The sequence below is a fragment of the Marmota flaviventris genome, chromosome 5, assembly GCF_047511675.1.
Source record: "Marmota flaviventris isolate mMarFla1 chromosome 5, mMarFla1.hap1, whole genome shotgun sequence".
Classification (NCBI taxonomy): domain Eukaryota; kingdom Metazoa; phylum Chordata; class Mammalia; order Rodentia; family Sciuridae; genus Marmota; species Marmota flaviventris.
Genome location: NC_092502.1, coordinates 145,067,640 through 145,088,909, shown reverse-complemented (window position 1 = coordinate 145,088,909; position 21,270 = coordinate 145,067,640). Strand labels below are relative to the sequence as shown.

Below are 21,270 nucleotides of genomic sequence, written 5' to 3'. Positions count from 1 at the left end.
ACACCTTGCCCATGTACTGAGATTTTTTATAAGGTTGAATTTAAAGATGATGTGCTAATTATTCTGGCAGAGAAAATTTCAAGGCAGAACAGCATTCAGGTGGTGGCATGGATATTGCTAGAAGCTTTTTAGATAAGTTTACTGTGATTAAGAGCAGAAAACAGACAGAAAAATCTGAAAAACTTTGGAGTTCTCGTGGGGATTCCCGGAGAGTTCCCATTGGTTGGGGAAGTGCGGGAACTCCAAAGTAGCAGGCCAAGGCGGACAGTAAAGGTCTAATATACAACCAAATCAATCCAGCATCATCTTAATGGCTTGCCTCTCAACCAATACTATTGGCAAAATGCCAGGGGCCATTCCGACTCGGCTATGGCTCTCAGCAAGCATCCAAGAATTTGCCTTGAGTCTCAAATGAGATTTTGGACTGGGACTTTTGGGCAAGGCTGAAACTGTTAAGACTATGGGAACGCCTGTAAATGGACTAAATGCATTTTGCATTGTGAGACAGGCATGGACAAAAAAAGGGAGCATGGACAGACTCTTATAATTTACTTTTGAGGAAGGAGTTCAGAAGTAATGTGTTCAAATTTTAGTTACACCAAAGCTCAAGTATAAGACAATGCAAGAATTTTCATATGTGACATGATCTAACAAGAGGTGGAACCTAATCAGTGCATTAATCCACTGATATGGATTAACTGGGTGGTAAATGCAGGCAGGTAGGGTGTAGCTCAAGAAAATACTTCGGGATAAGCCTTCAGGGATTTGTACTTTGACCCCGAAGCAGCTCTTTCTCTCTGCTTCCTGGTTGCCGTGTCCTGAGCTGCTTTCCTCCACCATGCTCTTCTGCCATTAATGTTCTACTTCATCTTAGGCTCAGAGCTGGCAAACTATGGATGACTCCTCTAGGTGAGCCAAACTAAACTTTTCATCCTTTAAATTTTTCTACCTGGGTTTTTTTGGTCATAGTGAAAAAAAGCTGACTAAAACAATGAAAATCGTCTACAACAGCCATTCATCCAATACATTTGGCATCTCATTTTATAATTCTTGCCTAAACCATTTATTATACTGGTGATTACAGAACAGTGATTTTCTATCTCTATTACTTATGCCACTTAAATTTGTACTAGCTCATATTTTTCTATAATAAAGTTTTCCCATTTCCATTTTCCCAACCTTTTTGTAAACTCAATATAGATACATGAATTTTTTAAATAAAATCAGTATGTAAAAATCTATCACCATTATTTCTTTTTATGACTCAAATTTTCTCACATTGGCAAGTTCTGTAAGCAGGGTCTTAAGGACTGATGACATATCCCTATGAGCTTTTTAGCACTTCCTTAGTTTCTAGTGTTAAGTGTTCTAGGCTCACCTTCTTTATCTCAGTCACGGAATCATCCATTTCTCCAAAAACCAAGCCTGCCTTTCTTTGTCAGAGAAAAGGAACTTAGAAACCAAGATGTGGGTGCTAACTTTGCTCATTGCCGAGGGATGTCACTACTTCTAGTTCATTGCTGTTTTAAATCATGAACTCCTACCAACATCTCCAATTCCAATCTTCCTCTCTTTTCCTTAATTTGAATTTATATTTCTTTTCTACCATAGAGAATCTAGTTTCTAACAGTATAATATATTTATCCACTATCTCTGTCCTATAATATAAAAGAGTTTCAGAAATACCTTATTAATACTACCAAAACCCAACTAAATTCAAGACTTAGTTTCTTTGCAGTTAACTTTATCTTTTGACTATTATCTCATGAGTTTAGAAAGTGCTTGTGTTCAAAATTCAAAACTTAGCAACCACACTGAAAAGTTGAACTAATCCTTTTTTGTCAGAATCATTTGTTTCTATTTACATTCAGTTTTAGTCCTTTAGGTTTGAGGGCTTTGTTTCATAATTCTTTTTGGTTTATCCAACTGGTTTTGTTCTTACTGTTATTTAATCATACAAAAAACCTTCCCAATTTGGAGTGCCAGAATTATACTTGCTGCCTGCTTCTCTTTGGTCCATCAGTACATGTCTCTACACTGCCTTCCACTTCAAGAGAGCTTAGAAAATACCAGGAAAAGTGCTACATACAGAACACTTATCTGAACCTAACATAATCAGAAATTGTAAACAAGAGGTGTTATAAAGAAATATTAGCTATGGAAGGAAAAAAATGGAGTAGTCACTTGAAGCATTTTGTCAATTAAGAAAATACTAACACAATAGAACCCATTCTCCGTGAATTATAACAGGCTTGTGTTAAGTATAAATTCTTCTTTGCTATAAACTCTGTCCTTATTCTAGTGGTATTCACTCATATAAAGAAAAGAGAAAATGTTCTAAACTAGTGATTATAGGGTCTTTGAGTGAATGATGGTACAAGTAAATTTATTAAAAGAATATATGATTTGCTATGCTGATTTATAACTGAAGCAAAAAAAGTTCCAAATTACAATTTAAACAGTGATTTATTTGTACCATATATCATTTTTGGAATAGGAAAGTGATAAAAACTACCTAATAGATTATTATAACCATTTGGATAAATAAGCCAAATCTAAACTTATGAGAAATTATTAATAGATTACCTAAATGTTTTTAAAAAACATTTACTGCTTATTAATATAACTAAGTTATATTAAAATGACACAAAATCAATCCAATTTGCTTTAGAACTACCAAATATCATTACTAAAATGGACAAGCTTGCAGTTTTTACAGGTTCCAGAGTCATCCATAAGATTGTGTTTGGCATGTGTAATGACACCATAATACTAAAGAATAATACTATAAACTGATTCTAAATACCAACTGTGAAATATTTAAACTTCTGAGTTATAGAAATATTTTCTCAATATATCATTATGAGTTTTTAATCAAATGTTCCTTCTGCAATATTTCATTGATGTTGTTAGCAGAATAAAATTAGAAATATAATGATATTCTTAGCTTTAGATTTTAGGTGACTTGAAAGTCCAATCATCAGATGTATCCACACTTTTTTAATATGGCACTCAGATAATTCTTACCAGGAGAGTTATACATATGAAAAATTTAAACCTGAAACAGCAATTTAATTACATATATAGAAGGGGGGACGCAAGGGATAAAGAAAATACTTTCACTTCCTTTTAATCAATTTGATAACCAATATAAAATTATGGAATAAACCTACTCTCTTTAATACAAGCTAAATGGAATGAATGAAAGTTCTGTAACTTTATAAATGATATTTAATGTTAATAAAACCTTTTCAACATACCTGTGCCGGTTTTTGTTTCTTTTTCTTCTGTTTTTTAGAAAGTCTAAGAGCAAATATACATAAAAATGTTAAACAGTTGACTTTGTGAAAACTCACCAAGTGAAAGGAAGAAAATATTGAAATGAAATATTAGTGGTAAAGAAATATTTTAAAATATTTAATATTGTAAAGCACTAAAAATAAAAGCAAAATATTCATATTGTAACTTTTGAGAACAGCAGCAGTGGTTAAATGGTTGCCTAAGTATGAAACTGCTTTTAATATTGTCATAACATATTCTGTAAAAATTAGATCTGACATCCTGTCTTTACCCACTTCAACCCGATGAAGTTCCATCAACTATAAGGGACTGAAAAAATATTAGCATAACAGAAAATTTTTAAGACAAAATAGCATTTAAATAATCTCTAAATGTGACAAATATATCTAGTGAAATTTAATATTAAAAAGTACTTTTGCTTTGTTGTGTCTTCTATTTCTTCCTCGGAATTGGCATTCAATAGATTTTCATCTATATGAGATCCTGAAAAATTTTCTTCTTCTTCCTCCAATTGTTGTTTTAACAAGGCAACCATTTCCCGATGCTTCTTTGACTTTTCATGATTCTTCATGCTGAAAGAAGAATCTGATATGAGTAGCTGTACTAATGTTCATATATTCTCAGGGAAGTTGCTGGATGATTGCAACCAAGTTGAAATTGCCATATGTTTGGAATTTTTTTTACAGAGCAACAGAAGTTGGTCAGGACTGCCCAGATATTAAGGCCTCTGGGATCTCAGCACTCCCCTCATTTTCTTCCTTTTTAATTTTTATATATTTTTTTCCTTCTTTTCTTGCAAAATTCTCTATTTGTTATTTTCTCTTAATGCATGATTTTGTACCTTTATTTCAAGAAAATATTATTTTTATGAATAAAATAAAACAAAAAACATTGAACAAAAGAAACTATCAGAACAAAAAGGCAAGCCCCACAGAGGGAGAAAATATTTGTCATATATATATTTTTCAATTCTTGAAATTAAAGCTTTCTCCACAATTTCCTTTTAATCACTAAGTATTTGCTAAAAGTGGCTTCTGTATTTCAGGCCATGCTACAGTCTTTCAGGGATCACTGAAAATGGAAAGATAAACATTCTAACTTCAAAAGGAATACCCCTAGAGTAACAGTGATATGAAGGCTTGAAGGACAAAAGTAGTTTACTTTCTTTTGCTTTTTCAACAGCTGGTTTTCACCTTCTCAAGTGGAGTCTACCTTCTCACTCCTACTACCCTGAATCTAAGTTCAAACACATGTTTGAAACTGTACAGAATGCTATTTCAATGTATCTACAGGGAACTAAAAAACATTTCACAAAATAGACCTCACAATATTAGAGTTAGATATACTAGAATGTAGGAGAGTTAGGCCTAGGATATAATTCAATAATAGTGCTTGCCTTGTATGCAAAGAACCCTGGGTTCCAACCCCAGCACTGAAAAAGAAGAAGAGGAAAGTAGGACACCTGTGTCACTCAATACTTCATGTCATCTGTTCAGACTTTTGACTTCCCAAATTTTGATTACTACTTTTCCTTCCAAGTAAAATTCTCCTTCAGAACAAAGCCCCTTGGATAAATTAAGATATAATCACTGTATTATAAATAAGTGCTCAAAATGATAAGGTCATGTCAAAAAGACATAAGAAGCTGGCCTGAAGGAATTCTGAGCACATCTATAAATATGTGATCACACTGACAAAAATTTACAAATTCAATAATAAAAGAAAATTAATAATAAATACATAAATAAGGTAGATAAATGGGGGGAAGATAGGGTGCTTGTTTTTACAAAAGAACACCAAATGCTGATTAATAAATGCAGAAGGAGCAGAAAAGCATCATTTGGCAACCAACACAAGGAAGACTTGTAAAGGTCGAGTATTCCTTATCCAAAATAAACATATCGTATCGTAAGATATCTTGGGGATGGGATCCAAGTTTAAACACAAAATTCAGCTATGTTTCACAAACATCTTGTACAAATAGCCCGAAGGTAATTTTATACAATATGTTCAATGTGCCTGCATTTTGACTAGGTCCGTTGCAATAAAAGAGGTGCAGAATTTTCCTACTTATATCTGCACTCAAAATTTTTGTTTAGGATTTGGGAGAATTTCAGATTTTGAATTTTCAGATTAGCGATACTCAACTCATGCAAGATGAAAATTGTCAATGGACGCTACATTTGTGGGGATTTCTCCCTACAGATTAAACATGTTTCTAAGGAAAATTTTTGCAAGGGAAAAAAGTACTAATTCTGCAATAGAAAAACTGAATAACACCTTGATTAGGTAATCAAAATGATCACCAATGAAGAGGTGACTTTGTGTGTCCCCAGATATGAACCCTTAAGAATTTTATGAAGTATCCACCTGGAGATGCACAACTGGAGTCTAATTGTGAAGTAGCAAACCCTAAATAAGAGAACCCTTAAGAATGTTATGAAGTATCCACAGTTTGGCAGTTTAAAGTTCCTAGGCTGGTATTAACAACATCCATGGAACAGCAATGGTTGGACATTTGATGCCAATAATGGGGATAGATGATTGCAATCTAGCCTCCTCAACTGTATGACTATGTCTTGTCTCAACAAGCAGAACTTCTTTCTGGAAACATCATGTGTGTTTAAAAAGCAGATATTACATAGGAATATTGAGATGAATGACAATTGGTACAACAGGCTTAACTACTGGTACAAAAACTTCTTTCTTCCCAGTAGGGGTTAGTGATCTACTGCTGTAAGCAAAGTCTTTTAAGGACATTCAAAGTGTTACATTTTACCTCAAAAGAAAAGGTGAGTTCAATGATATTAAACTTACGCCTTTTCTGTCTTGAAAGATTTGTCACATGCTGGGCAGTAAAGGTCATCATAAAGCTCAGTATCCTCCGCCTCATCACTATCTTTACCTAAGAGAGGAAAGCCTATGGTAAGAATCCTATTTGGTTAGAATACAAACCTAAAGTAACAAATGATAAATGAATCTAAAACAAAAATAAAAACAAAAACAAAAGCAAACCAACCATAGGCTGTCAGGACTTGAACTGGTCTTTCAAAAGCAACAAAAGCTTTCAAATAAATCACCATATTTTACACATTCTTTTCATAAATATGCTCAGAAGATTCAGAAAATCTGTGAATCCTAAGTGGGAACTCAGTGTAGAACATCAAACGCCATTTTAATATTCAACCACAAAGCAGGTTTTTCAACACAGGTTTTTTACAACTGTGATCTACTCTGATAAGCTTAAACTTAGCTTACCACAGTCCATTATTACTGAACAGGTCTTAAAACAGTATATTATATGGAAAAGTTTAAACATTTTCTTTACAGCCCTTTTTATAAGCTTGAGGTTTTATTAAAAACAGAATAATTACTATCATTGTAATCCCATGAAATCCAAGTGACTAAGGAGCTCAAATGGAATTCTTCCAACAACAATCCCATATTCTACTTTTTAGGAAATAAAAAATAAATTAATGCCATTTGGGATTTATTATTACCAATAATAAAGATCCCAAGGTATCTCTTTCATATTCTACATTCTGGTTCTTTATAAGTAATGTTAATATAAGTCTGAAGAACTACTCACTGAAGTCACAAATAACCAAAATACATCCTATTAGGGTTAATGTCCAGGACAGTAGTTCCCCTTAACCACAGGATTTATTCCAAAACCTTTGGTGGATACCTGAAAACACAGATACTACCAAATTATATAAATGAATGCCTTTTCCACCTTAACCAAGCACTTACTACAAACGGTGGCTGTAACTTTGCAGTTTGAAATTGAATAGTAAAACTAGTACGGATTGTTTTTCTTCTTTACAATTTCATAGTTACAAGATTCATTCTTACTTGATTGAGTTCTTAGTAATCTCCGCACGACTTTTTTCCTTTTCTTAAATCAAAAATTTCCACCTTTTATTTTATTTATTTATTTACATTTATTTATTTAGGTACCAGAGATTGAAGCCAGGAGCACTTAACCACTAACCACATCCCCAACTGTTTTTTTTTTTTATTTAGAGCTAGAGTCTCACCAAGTTGCTTAAGACCTCACTAAGTTGCTGAGGCTGTCCTTAAACTTGAGATCCTCCTGCCTCAGCCTCCTGAGTTTCAATGGGATTACAGGCAACTTTTCATTTAAAGAAAGCACTTTATTAAGGCTTTTATTTGGCATATCATAATTGCCAGCATTGTTAGTCTTGCATTTTGGGATGATTATTAAATAAAACAAAAGGTTACCTGACCAAAAGCACTGTGATACCATGACAGTTAATCTGATAACCTAGAGGGCTACTAAGTGACTATGAGTAGCATATACTCTGGAAAAAGGGATGATTCCCTTTCCAAATGGGGTGAGACAGAATTGTGCAAAATGTTATCACACTACTAAGATTAATGCACAATTTAAAGCAAGTTATTTATATAATTTTCCATTTAATATTTTCAGACCACAGCTGACCAAAAGTAACTGAAATAATGGAAGGTAAAATCAAAGTGGAACCTACTGCACGTGGTGTTATTTTCCAATTATGTGTGTACTTTCAAAATATCATATATGTGAAATAATCTTCAATTAATCCGTTAATTTAGAATGCTGGATTTGAAGTAAAAAAAAAAAAAAACTACATCTCAAAGTGGGTTATGTTCTCAGGTTTATGCCAATCTCCAGACTCCTACTTTCCTCTTCAGTAAAATGGATATAATTTCATTGGCAAAATCTACATTTAAAGGGTACTTCATGAGGATTAAGTGAGATCTTGTATATAAAAGGAAAATTATAGTATCTGCTGTTAAATGGATGGAACTGGAGACTATCATGCTAAGTGAAATAAGCCAATCTCAAAAAAAACCAAAAAAACAAAGGCTGAATATTCCTCTCTAATATGTGGATGCTAACACACAATCAGCATGTGTCTGGGGGAGAAGAAATTCACAGGATTAGACAAAGGGAAATGAATGGAAAAGAAGAGGGATGGAAGTAGGAAAGGCAGTAGAATGAATCAGATATAACTTTCCTACACAACCCGTGTTAACGCCACATCGTGTATAACTACAAAAATGGGAAGATACACTCCATGTATGTATAATATGTCAAAATACATTGTCATGTATAACTAAAAACAAAATATAAAAATTTTTTTAAAAATGACCTTATAAAGTATAAAGCTGTGAATTAGGACATTTCACATTTATAAAGTGCTTTATAATTTTCAAAGCACTTTTTCACATACTATTTCTGATTCACTAATAAAACACTTCATTTCCTAATCATTTTGAATGAATAAAAATTTGTCATTTTATCGTTCAGGCTACTAGTAAGAAAAAAATCACATTCACAGCTATGTGAAATTAGTAAACTATTTATATAATTTGGTTTTATTTATGGAAAAGCCAGAGGCAGTGTGGAAAATCAGATATACAGCTATTCTCAAAAATGCCAAAACCTCACTTTTGGCATAGTTACTTGCTTATGCTTTAATGATAGAGACACAGAAAATATTCTGGGACACTAAGAGGAGCCTTTCTACAAAGTTAGAAGAAAGAGAAATAATTAATACATACCACACAGACTTTTGCACAAAATACGCTTTTCTGGAAATAACTGCTATTACAACTTGACCTACTGTTTAACTGCATTTTCTTTGAAAGGCCAGTCAGTCACACTTCTGAATATGTTCACCTGTCATTACATTTAAGCAGCCCGAAATGCAAGTCATTTAGATTACAGACAAAGTAACTTATAAACAAACTACCTGAACTAGACTGCTTCAATAGAGTACCTATGTGAGACCCATACAATTATTTTTAATTAAAAAAATTAAATTAAAAATTGGGAGATGTTCCATAAAATCCAGATTTCCAGCTTTACTTAGAAAGCAAACAAAAGAATGAAAACTCTGGCACAGTACTGGCAATAATCAGCTGGAACTCAAGGATCCTCTGGGTTTTCCCTTCCCTACCGTCCAATTCCTGGGTCCCTTTACTGGAACTTGTAGTGTTCTGAGTGTACATCCTTGCACACAATAAAATTTATTTCCCAAAATTTGTTAGTCAATAAAAATTACCATCTTGTCCATCTTTAAGCTCATGCTGCTCCATTTCATTATCATCTGATCCATCTCCAAACTCCTTTTCATATCGTGCTTCCATCTCCCGGAGTTCCTTCTCCAAATCGGCCATGGTCATCCAGCTCTGTTCTCTGTACTGTTCTGCCAGTCTAGATTCACAGAACAAAGCCTTACTCTGACAAGCATATCTCTACAAGGGTTTTACTCGTTTCTTAGGCTTAAAAATCTATCCCCTAGAGACCTTCTTCCTCCCGAGCTGTAATGCTTACAAACCTAAACCCTGTGCTTAAGTTAAATCTCTGGCAAAGTCACTGAAACCTGTCACCTAGCTTGTTTTAATTGCTTTATAATGGGTTTTAAAACATAAATCTTTACAGCATGTAAAAAGTCTTCAGATCACTTTAAGTCAAATAAAATACTAATCTTCAAAAGATGACAGGTGAAATAAGTAGAATTTTTAGTAAGTGAATGACTTACTACAATGTTCTGGACCCAAATGTTTACAGTTTACTCTTAACAACAAAACTTTAAAGAAACTAAAATGAACTTAATATCTCAGAATATCAACAGAAATGCAATGTTGCATGGTGGTTAAAAGCAAGGCCCTAAAGTAAACTTGGATCTGATTCCCAGCTCTGTGATTGACTAAGTATGTGACCTTGGGCTTTCTGTCTCATTTCTTCACAAGAATGAAGAGGATAAAAATTCTACACAGAGGGCTGGGGTTGTGGCTCAGCAGTAGAGTGCTCGCCTCGCACATGCGAGACCCTGGGTTCGATCCTCAGCACCACGTAAAAAAATAAATAAGTGAAATAAAGGTGTTGTGTCCAACTACGACTAAAAAATAAAATTAAAAAAAAAAAAGAAAAAAAATTCTACACAGAATTGTGGTGGGAAAGCAATCAGAACAGGGCCTTGCACACAGTAAGAATTCAATTAACATTAGTTACTATTAGATTTTATAAGAATATATAAAGGACTTCAAGTATAAAGGGCCTCTAAAGAAAAATACCCAAATTAAAATGAAAATGTTTTCATAATGGGTGAAAACATTCTACCTAATGCCAGGATTAAATCACAATAATGACTGAACATGACATGAGAACCCAAAATCTGGTCCCTACTGATGCTGCCCTTGATCCCTCCTAAAACTGAGAAAGGAGCTAGTCACATACTTTGCCTGCTTTAGTTTCTGTTGCCGTCTCATCTCCTCAGCCTTCCTCGCCTTCTCTGCATTCTGTTCCTCTACAAGCTTCCGATGTGCCTGCACTCTTTTATCTCTTTTCCGGATGAAAGCTACCAGCTGCCGAACAAGCTCATTCTTCTCTTTCCTTGCTTTGTCTCGAATCTTTTTGTTTTCTTTTTCCATGGCTCGTTTTTCCCAGCGGTTTGAAGCATGCCGTGTATCATATTCTTCCTTCCAAGCAAAATTCTTTTGGGTGCAGAAACTCTGCCAATAAGCGTAGAAAGGGTGGACTACCTAGTGACAAAGAAAATAGGTAAAATTCTACTTTTTTTAAAAAAAGCAGTAAATATTAATGATCCAAAACATCCCACTTTCTTTTTTCATATATATATAGCAATCCCACTAATCAATGCACAATCCTTTTAAGGATTTAAACTACTCTTCAATAGATTTAAGAAAAAAAGAAAACAATCTTACTGGCCAAAGAAAAAGATTATGGTCCATTTACAGAAAAAGCAAAGAGTGTGGCTCTGAGAGAACAGCATGTTCCTTCAAAAGGAGAGAGGATAAGAGAAGTCGTCATAACACAGGACTAGGACTCATTTCTTTAAAAATCAGAAAATGGGAAAAAGAGTGATAAATGCTAATTATAAAATGCAATGCGCTTGTCTTTTACCTTATCATAGTCACTCTGGGAGTCTCCAAAAGTTGGGAAATCCTCAACATCCTCCTCTAACACAGATTCCAGTTCTTCCTTTGCAATCATTTCAAAAACACTACGATACACTGTGTAAAAACCCTAAAAAAAAAAAAAAAAATCAGAAACACAAATACTTAATATTTTTATAGTCTAATCACAAAGAAATATTTTAAAATGTAAGATGAAAAACTCTTCACATTGAAAATTTATAGAATTCAGCTCTGGTCAATGCCAGTACATTTAGTATCAATTGGAAGTTTTTATGTAAATATGAAGGCACTGAATATTAAGGGTTCAAAATGAACATTGCTTCACTTTTTATTTTAGAATACTTTTAAGAATTCTCTATTTGAGTCTTAAGAAATTAAGACTTTCACTTATCTTACCTTTTCATCGTCTCCATAACCAGAATAACAGGTAACAGTGAAATAGTGAAGCAAATCTAAGCTGTCATCTTGGTATTCTCCATCAAGCCCTCCTTTAAGTAAGGCCTCTCTATGATTATCATACCTTAAAAATAAAAAAATAAAAAATAGGCACCATTGGTGAAAGACAAATAAATAAGAATTCAAAGGACTCCTCACTACGTAACAACCAAAATGTCAGTATACATTTCAATGTGTCCAATATACAACCAATTTTAAGGAAATATTAACATGAAAAGACTTAAGCCTTTTAAAAAACTGTGCTATAGCTCCTAACTTTATGTAATATTAGCCCATATGAACAGAGAAATTTAAAAAGCCAGTAAATTTCTATGATTCTCCTAGAAAGGTGCATTTGCATAGGAAAGAAACAGTACAAATAAAGACAATATTGGACACAATTTGGTCCATAAGTAAATCTGAGAATTTACCAAATTGCAAGATAAGACTCTTTTTATGTTTAAGTAAACTTAAATCTATGAGCTTTATACATACATAATTACTATTCATATTAACTCTGTAAAGGTAGTTACTATCATCACTGTTTAATACAATGGAAAACTAAATTTCAGTGATATTAAATACTGTCCATGATCATAAAATCCACAAACAGTATCATCAGAATTCAAAACTAGGTCTCCTGCACTGGGCAAATCAGGTTCCTGCCACTACATGGTACTGCCTTCAAGGCAATAGGAGAGCTACCAGGCAGGAGCTTTATGTAAAAAGACATGAAAGTTCACGGGTCAAGAAAACAACCTAAATTCTAGAGAAGAGGCTTTAAACAAGAGGAAGTCAGGGAGGAATCTGAAAAGTTCCAAGAGGAAAGCAGAATTTCTAAGGCCAGATCTCCAAATTCTTCAGGCAGTGAAAAATTTAGGAATCTCTGATTTTCTTACAAAAGACAATTTTATAGAATTTTCTTCACAATCTCTCTTTGAGAGTCAGCTGTTCTGCACAATGCTGAATGCACAGACAATACACAGTAGCACCAAACACCACCTTCACTTTGTAACAGCAGGATCTTGCATGTCTGTGTCAGGGTTTAAAACTTACCACTTGTAAAAGGTTAATCAAGAATCTGAAAACTCACAACTTTCAAACATAGAAACTTTTATTTAGAAATGAAATTAAATTATCTAGTAAAAGTATCTGTCATAAATATAGAAACTTAACAAATATCTTCACATATTTTATGTATAATTCTTGTATTAAACACTCTTGCTTTTGTTTGTTTGAAACAAGTCTCACTTTACTGCCTAGGTTGGTCTTGAATGTGAGATCCTCCTTGCCACCCAGATCTACCTGATTTAAGGACAAGTCAATCTTATTCCTGTTGGACATCAGTAAATTTGTCATACACCAAAGGGACCAAGTAATAAGAAATCACTTAAAGTATAAAAATTAAAACTACATAAAATCACCAAACTTTGTTTAATTACCTATTAAACCAGATAGTAGCAAGAAGTATCTCCAAAGTTCTTTCCTACCATAATACTGCATTTTACATAATGAATAACTGATAGATGCTTCAGAACACACTGAAACCATCTAGTGTATTAATTAAAAAAAAAAAAAAATCAAACCTATATTGATGATCCCTTCCAACAAAATAAATGAGGATGGGAAAGACAAGGTGATGCTTACCATGCTCTTTCCTGAGGGTCGCTCAACACATCATATGCTGCTTGAATTAATTTAAATTGTTCAGCTGCTTCTGCGGCGTTATCCAGATTTTTATCTGTTAAAATAAAGTTACAAAATTCCATCATTAAAAAAGTAGAAGGCAGACTGTCAGGGAGAGTCTTCCATCACAAAGGCCAAACAGATGAAGAATGTATAAAATAAAGAAAACAACTAAGAAAAATAAAAATCTACGATGACAGTTGATAAGCAGCAATCTATCACAAGCATCTATAAGTCTTGGTGTTATCACTGAATCTTCAACCTGGAATCCACAAATAGAAAACCTTAAGTAGCATACATTTTATTTCCACAATGAGAAAAAAATTCCAAATCAGTTATATAAAGACTGTTATTTATCTAGTATCTCGTGCTAGACTACATTTAGTGTCCATATATTTTTGTCAGTATATACCAAAATAAACTTCATAAAATTAAAAATATAAAGATACTAATTATTCTTCCCTTAGCTGTGGATTCTGATAGCATCTTTGTTTCAGGTGGTAGCTGGCACTCAGTGATCTCATCCTCCAGGCACTCATATCCTATGCTGTCTGTTCCCTCCCTCATTAGTAGGGTTGGTCTCTGTGACCAACAGCAGGGGCAGGAGTAATAATACATGCTGTATATGATGAGGTTATGAAAGACTGCAGTTTCTATCTTGGGCTCTCACTCTCTTCTGGGCATAGTTAAAAAATGCCATAGCTGAAGAACCAGACAGCCTATGGAAAAGTTCATGGGGTAAAAACTGGAGGCTCTCAGAGCTGTAGGCACCTTGGGCATGCCAACAACTACATGCATTAGTCTGGAAATGAACTGATTATCTCAGTGATCATATAACCTCACGAGAAGCCCTAAGCAAAAATCACCCAGACAAGTCATTCCCAATTCTGAGTCTCAGAAACTTGGGAGTCTATGTAATAAATAGATGTCTGCTGTTTTTGTTGCTTTGTTAATTTGTCTTGTAGCAATAGAAAACTAATACATTTGAAAGGAAAGTATTTTAAGAATGTCAAAGTTCTTTAAGCTACAACTCAATACTTATCTTCTAAGAGGTTAGATAAAAGATATGATGACAGAGAAATATATTCCCTATAAATACTATCTGTATCACTGACTCTCAAAGGCATCTTACTACTGCCTTTTCTCAGATCTCAACACAATGATCCCAGTCCTGTAGGTGGCCTTCTGCTCAACACTTAATACTGACAATACTTAAGTGTGGCAATTTGCCATGGCTGTTTTTACTGATGCTTTAACACAAAAAGCTTTATAAACATTTTAGAATCATGGTCTTTTGTAAAAGTGAAAGAAATCTTATATTAAGTAAAAATTATCTCTATTTTTGGAACCTCTCTGTATATGAGAAGTAACACAATCTGATAGTAACTCAGCTAGACAAGTGCTGAGTTTTTCAGCCAATATCCCATCTCCCTACCCACTTCTTCTCTGCACTGAGTACTCCCACTTCTTATGGCACATCAGAATCCCTTATTTCCAATACAGTCTAAGATAGGCATAGATAATCAATGAGCCACTTGTTACTTCTGAAATATTACACTTTTAATCACTATAACCAATTACATTAATTCCTAAGCAGCAGCATACTATCATACAGAATTAATGGTTGGCAAAGGTTCATATTTTTTTCTTTACTGACAAGTCTATTACTAACTGTACAATCAGTTACTTTCATAAATTCAAATATAGGATTTAATCCATTCTGTGATAGACACTACAAGTTAGATCATTCAATACCCTCTCCTCCTTTTCTCTTTAGTCTCTACTGGAGGTGAGGGGTGTGCAGGGGCTGGATATACACAGATACTTGCTTATCCAACCACCCTGGCTGGTAGGAATAGCCTTGTGACAAGGTTCTGACCAATGCAATGAAAGTAAAGTTATATTTTCTTCCTCCTTCCTCTTTTTTATTGTCTTACATATAGATGTAATGGATGAAGCTTCAGCAGCTATCTTGAGATCAAGAGACAAAAGTCAAGAGATATGCAGTGACATTGAACATTTTTTACCAAGCTCATGAAATAAAGTATGTTGGTAAAGATGTCTTATGGTAAGAAAAATAAACTGGTTAGGCTTTCTGCTACTTCTGATGAATCTAGCAATTATATCTTGTTGTGACCCTTTTGCAATCAGGTTCTAGGTAGAACAGGACACACAGAGCTCTGTTGCAATTATTTGAGATTTTGACTATCACTATGTAACAGATGTTTCCAGTGGCAATACACCCAGTTAAAAAATTTCAGACTTTCTTTCTTTTTTTTTTTTTTTTTTTGTGGGTATCAGGTGGCAAGTTTTAGCCACTAAGTGAAGACTCTCAGGAAAGACACTGTTCTCTTGAAGAAAAGGGACCTGGGTGACACTCACAGTGTGCCCTTAAAGTATCAGTTGTGTCCTGCCCAAAGCTAAGGTGTAAGCTTACAGATGAAGCCATACTCAATTTAAAAATGTGGCAAAGACTGCTGGCTACCTTCTCCTTCCAGTTAACCCTGATTTTAGATACTTGGCCCCAGAAATAAAGAGTTCATTTCTCAGCCTCCCTTGAAGCTTGGGTGTAATCAGGTAATTAAGCTCTGGCCAATAAAATCTATAAAAATATTATACAGCAGCTTTTAAAACTCCTTAAAAGTAACTAGCACACACTCCTGCCCTTCCTTTATTCTGTCCTCCCTTTATCCTGTCCTCCCACAAGCTGCTATCTTGGATGATAGGTGAGCAAGCCATCTGAGAGTTCCTCAGCAGAAAGTCCAAAGGCTTCATGGTTGAAAACAGCTATTCCAGGCCCCAGCTGTCTTATCTCTGTACCTCTACACAGAAAACAATTCACTTCTGTTTTTGAGGCTTTACTGCCTAAACTTGATATAAGGATTCAAACCCTAGGGTGAGGACTATGGAGCAGGTCTCCAAAGGACTCATCAAGCAGCTGGAGCTCTCAGGACAGGCCTCCTCCAGATTTCTGGTCATGTAACAACTTTTTGGATTAGCCACTGTAGCCAGCTTCCCATCACAGGATGTTGAGCACAATTCTAATACCCCTTCAAGGTCCAGCTACAAAGAGTTATGAGTTCTATGTCTTCACCAAATCATTAAAAACATGTTCAAAAGGAAAAGAATAAGGACAGAGTCCTGTAATGTTCTGGCATTTTCCAATATTCACTTCAATATTCATCAAGCACACCTCAAGTAGGGCTCCTAAACAACCAGAGCATCACGATCTAACCAGCCTACACTTCTTCTCTGGCATCCTAGGACAATTGGGAGAAATTTTAAGTCTGATTTTTTTTTTTTTTGTCAGACAAAAAGAAAAAAAAGAAGTCCAAATTAAATGACCTACAAAAAGCCAGCAACTGAATCTTCCTAAATACAACAAAAACAGGTACCTGTAAGAGAGGGGGAAAGGTGTTTATTTTTCCTTTTTACCAGTATTGTACCTTGTCCTCCTCCTTTGTCCCATTCTCTTCTTTCCTCTCCTGAAGAAGTCTAGAGAAAGCTAAAGCTTTAATTAAACACACAAAACCCATGAACATACCATCTAAAAATACAGTCTCATCTCTTACTAGAGTCATTTTCTTAAGTAATTTTTTTCAATCTGTCATATGGCTTTCTATTTCACATAAATATATCAAACTCAAATCTAAGTGTAATAAGGTAAACAAGCAATAATAAGGCAAGTTTACATTTTCTATATGCGAAAGTCACATGTATTAAATCCAGTCACTGGAGTTTAAGTAGTTCATTCTCACGCTATCTTTGTGCTTTTCTCTTCTCACATTCACTCTTCTGCCCCCTCCTTAACTTTTTTTACAGTGCCTTCTGGAAGATTTCAAGGGTAGTACCTTTTAAACCTGGCCTTGGCTCCCTGAAAACACTCTACAGGCCTCTTGGCTCCTCTTGCCACAGCACTCCGACAGCAGGCATCTGCCTGGCCACTGATCGTTTACTCTCCCACAGGTAAGAAGTAGCATTCCTGTGGGTTATGAACTCCCATTTTTACCCCGTATACAGATTGCAGAATCACATTGGTTGAATCAAATGTATGAAATATGATATGTCAAGAACTATGTAATGTTTTGAACAACCAATAATAAAAATTAAAAAAAAAAAAAGAAGTAGCATTCCTTTGAGATTCAGACCATTTGGCCAACCATCCTCTTCATCACTGTTCAATTGTCTTCCTGACTCAATGAAAAATTTGGTACCTGGCTCAGAGATTTCATATCAGTTGAGTGACTTCAATTTCTTGACCTCCTGGCCTCCATACTTCTGGTCTTGTGCCTTCCATTACCCACTCCCAACAATAGTCTGAGAGAAACTTGAAAAACCTGAATCTATCATTCCCCTGCTTCCAGGTCCTTGATGGCTTCAGGTCCCAATGCCCTCAGGCTAAAGCCCTACTCCAGTTTACCAAAACTTCAGGACCAGCCCTGCTTACCTGGCCTTGCTCATCTCCTCCTCATGTTCTCTCCTGCGTCTTTCCCCTCAGATGTCACTTCTTCAGGGATGCATTTTCTGAATGGCTCTCTCCATCTCTGCTCCCCGCCCCCACACACACCTAGTCCAGAGTGAGTACATGGACTCATAAGCACCTTATATTTGTCCTCATACAACCCCCTTCTCACACCATACTGAAAATTGCCCATTCCTACCTGTCTCTCCCACAGAATGCAAATGCCACCAGGAAAGGGTCTTTCCCACCCTGTTCACAGAGCTCAGGAAATAGTCATTGATGAATTACTGAAAGCCTGCCTTCACAAAAGGGATCTCATAGGTGGAACTATTGATCCCACTGGAAATTATTCTTAGCTCCTCCATGAAAAAAAAATAATTTTTTCCTTCTCTTTTTTTTTAATACCATAAAAAACAAACAAACTTTCTATATCAAGGACACATTATTCTGAAGCAAAGCTTAACCCCAGAAATATCTAAAACAATGCCCTGTGCATAGAACAAAATTAAACATTTGAGAAACACACTTAACAGAGCAAGCAAACCAAAATCATGTTTCTGTGGGAAAACAGGAATATACAAACATTTTCAAACTTAAATGTATTTAGGATGACACAAACTATTCAGTTAGTTCCTGACAATCAATTCCTGCATTCATTAACATTTGCATACTTATTCCTTTCTTCCTCACAGTGATTACTCACCAAATCTAGTAATCTTTCCTTTGCACTATCTGAACCTTTCCCCTCAACCTAGCCCTAAGCACAGCTTGGGTTCTCCTTAGTTGTTCCCTGACCATCGCTAGCCCTATATAAATCACTCAGTGCCTTCATAGTACCCTACCAAAATATCTTAGTAAAACAGGTAATGATAGTTACCTGTCATTCTGCCAATATACTTCTACTATTTTTACACTATTTTTGGATTTATTAATTTTGCCTGTCTTCTTACTTCCTGCTATGATGAACATTTAGTTCACTTATTTCTGTCCTTCCAATATATGTATATATTTTTTAGTTCCTCTCTTGGTAATTACTATTAATTGAGTAACATGCTAATAACCCTATTTCTTATTCCATCAACTACAGACATTCCCTTCTGACTCTGCTCCCCGGTATTTCTTCAGCTCTTATCAATCCCTATTTTTCCTACTTTCTATAAACACTGCCTTTGCTAAACCCCTTGCTGGAAGATCTTTTGCCCACCACCAAAGTTCTTCCCATCCTTGTTAGTTCATTTTTCCACATTCCATTCTTCCAGGACCCAATCCAAGTTTCTATAAAGAGGGAAAACCTCAGCATCTATCAGTACATAGTGATAACTCCCTCCTTGAATTTCTGGGCATTTACTAGTTTTTCTGTTACGTATGTTGTGCTATTTTTTCTTTGCACTTGTAGTTAACTCTTAATGTGTGTGAGGAATGTTTTCCCAACTAGACTGAAATTCCTGCCGTGGCATTTCATAATCTACGCGTTACACAGTGCGGTGACTTGCATATATTGGAGAGTCTCTGTTTATTAATTAATGGTTAAAATAAAAGCCTCTTATTAAAACTCCCCAAAAGCGGAGATTCAACTATGGTCTTAGTGACCCAGTCTGGAAGATCAGATTACTTCAGAAAAGTCGCACAGGCCTGGATACAAACAAAATATCCAAAGAAGGCGCATGTCAAAGTGAACATACAAAAACTTCATTATGGAAGACACCTGATTAGAACTCTTCATCTGAAGACAAATGTCCAATTCACAGGGTGTGTCTAAGCAGCCCACTAAAAGAAAAAAACACAGGCATCCCTTTCTAAGACATCCTACTGGCTCCCTGGTCTTCACTTCAGGAAGAAAGGAGCCCTAGGTGAGCTCTAAGCAGCTGGGGTTCCCCAGCCGAGTTCAGGGCAGCTGAGGGAGGATCGCCGGAGGCTGGGCCAGCAGGACCGGCAGGGCGGAGGCTTGCCAGGCCGACTCCTTCCAGGGCAGGGCAGAACCCAGAGGTTCTGAGCAGAACCTGCGAGAGGGCAGGTGAAGTCGCCAGAGTGTGGGCTTCCCAAACACGGGCAATGCGGGAAGGAGAGGGGCGTCCACCGCAGGATGGGCAGACTGCGCGCTGCCACCCGGCCCAGCGGCAGGTAGGTCGCGCCCGCCAGCCTCCCGGTGTCACGCGGGACGGGGTGAGAAAGGTCGCCCGGGCTTTTCCCAGCGCCGCGGCGGTTGCGGGGCGGTAACCTACCCGGGTGCCATTTCAGGGCCAGCTTCCGATAGGCCTTCTTGAGCTCCTCCTCGCTGGCGTCGCGCCGCACCCCCAGCGCCTCGTAGTGACACTTCATGGCCGGGCCCGGCAGGGGGTTGTGGCCGGGGCCCGGGACGGGGCCGGGACCCGGGCCCGGACCCGAGCGGCGGCGGCGGCGGCGGCGGCGGCGCTGGTTGTCCTCTCCTCCGGCGGGAGCCCGGCGCCCGCACCCGGCCAGCCAGCGAGCGTGGCGGCGGCGGCGGCGGCGGCAGCGGCGCGGGGCAGCGGAGGCGCGCGGCGGCGGTAGGCGACGCGGGCTGCGGCACGCGGGCGCGCAGAGGGGGCGGCGCCGCCGGCGGCCGCGGCTCCGCATGGGCGGGGGCTGGGCTCTATTCCGGGAAGAGCCGCGGGGAGGGAGGCGGGGCTTCGTAGGGGCTCTGAAGGAGTGGGAGGCGGGGCCTCCGGGCAGTGGGCGGGGCCACGGCGGGTGTCATTGTGAGCGGCACAAACCGCAGACGGTGAGTGACACTGACTGGACAGCCCGCTTGAGGGCTGAGGCGGGAGGGAGACAAGGTTGGTATGGGAAGGATTCTCGAAAATATCATGGGGTTCAGATTATTTCTCAACTAAGTCCCCTTTGTAATAGATGAGGCAAATAGGGCTCCACTAGTCAAGTGGTTGGCTCAAGTCTCCTCTATGTAATGGCAGGATTCATTGAACTACATTCACTTCTTGGCAGCTGCCACTTGGTAAAACCTATGCTACCACTCACTTTGATCAATATACATGAGAAATGACATTAAAGAAGACTGTATAAATCAGCTTATCAAACAATTTAAGAAGAAAACATCAACACATTTAAAATAACCAATACACATGGAATTGTGCTGATCTATCCATCCATTACTTTAATCCTGTCTGGCTTCATCCTACTTGCCAGATTGGTTTAGATTAAGAAAGCAATTATGGGATAATTTTTAATCAACAAGGTTTGGGTTATCTGACTAGCTTAACTGCTCTGCATTGATGGAAGATCTGTAAAAAAATATTCCAATAAGGTTTGAAGAAACATGGGACCTTTCCCCTCCTGTGAATGGATTTGGTGGGAGAGATTCTTTTTATTCCCACTATATCTGCCTTCATGTACAAAATCTGGAAGTCACTTGCTTTTTTTTTCCCTTCTGAGACCTATTTTTGCCTATAACAATGTTTAGA

General features: G+C 36.8%; 1 protein-coding gene across 2 annotated transcripts in view; it reads right to left on the bottom strand.

Annotated features, from left to right (window-relative positions):
• Positions 1–20,315, bottom strand: part of Dnajc21 (DnaJ heat shock protein family (Hsp40) member C21) — a 29,234-nt gene extending 8,919 nt beyond the window's left edge. For both annotated transcript variants that reach the window (XR_011707642.1, XM_071612652.1), the window contains exons 1-9: positions 20,056–20,315; positions 13,333–13,426; positions 11,647–11,770; positions 11,237–11,359; positions 10,550–10,854; positions 9,372–9,523; positions 6,118–6,205; positions 3,714–3,872; positions 3,261–3,303 (exon numbers count right to left, since the gene is read on the bottom strand). Coding sequence is in view for 1 of the 2 variants with exons in the window: in XM_071612652.1 (XP_071468753.1) it covers positions 3,261–3,303; positions 3,714–3,872; positions 6,118–6,205; positions 9,372–9,523; positions 10,550–10,854; positions 11,237–11,359; positions 11,647–11,770; positions 13,333–13,426; positions 20,056–20,152 (1,185 nt within the window). In the remaining variant the exon portion in view is untranslated. The remainder of the gene's footprint in view (positions 1–3,260; positions 3,304–3,713; positions 3,873–6,117; positions 6,206–9,371; positions 9,524–10,549; positions 10,855–11,236; positions 11,360–11,646; positions 11,771–13,332; positions 13,427–20,055) is intronic.
• Positions 20,316–21,270: the final 955 nt, after the last annotated feature.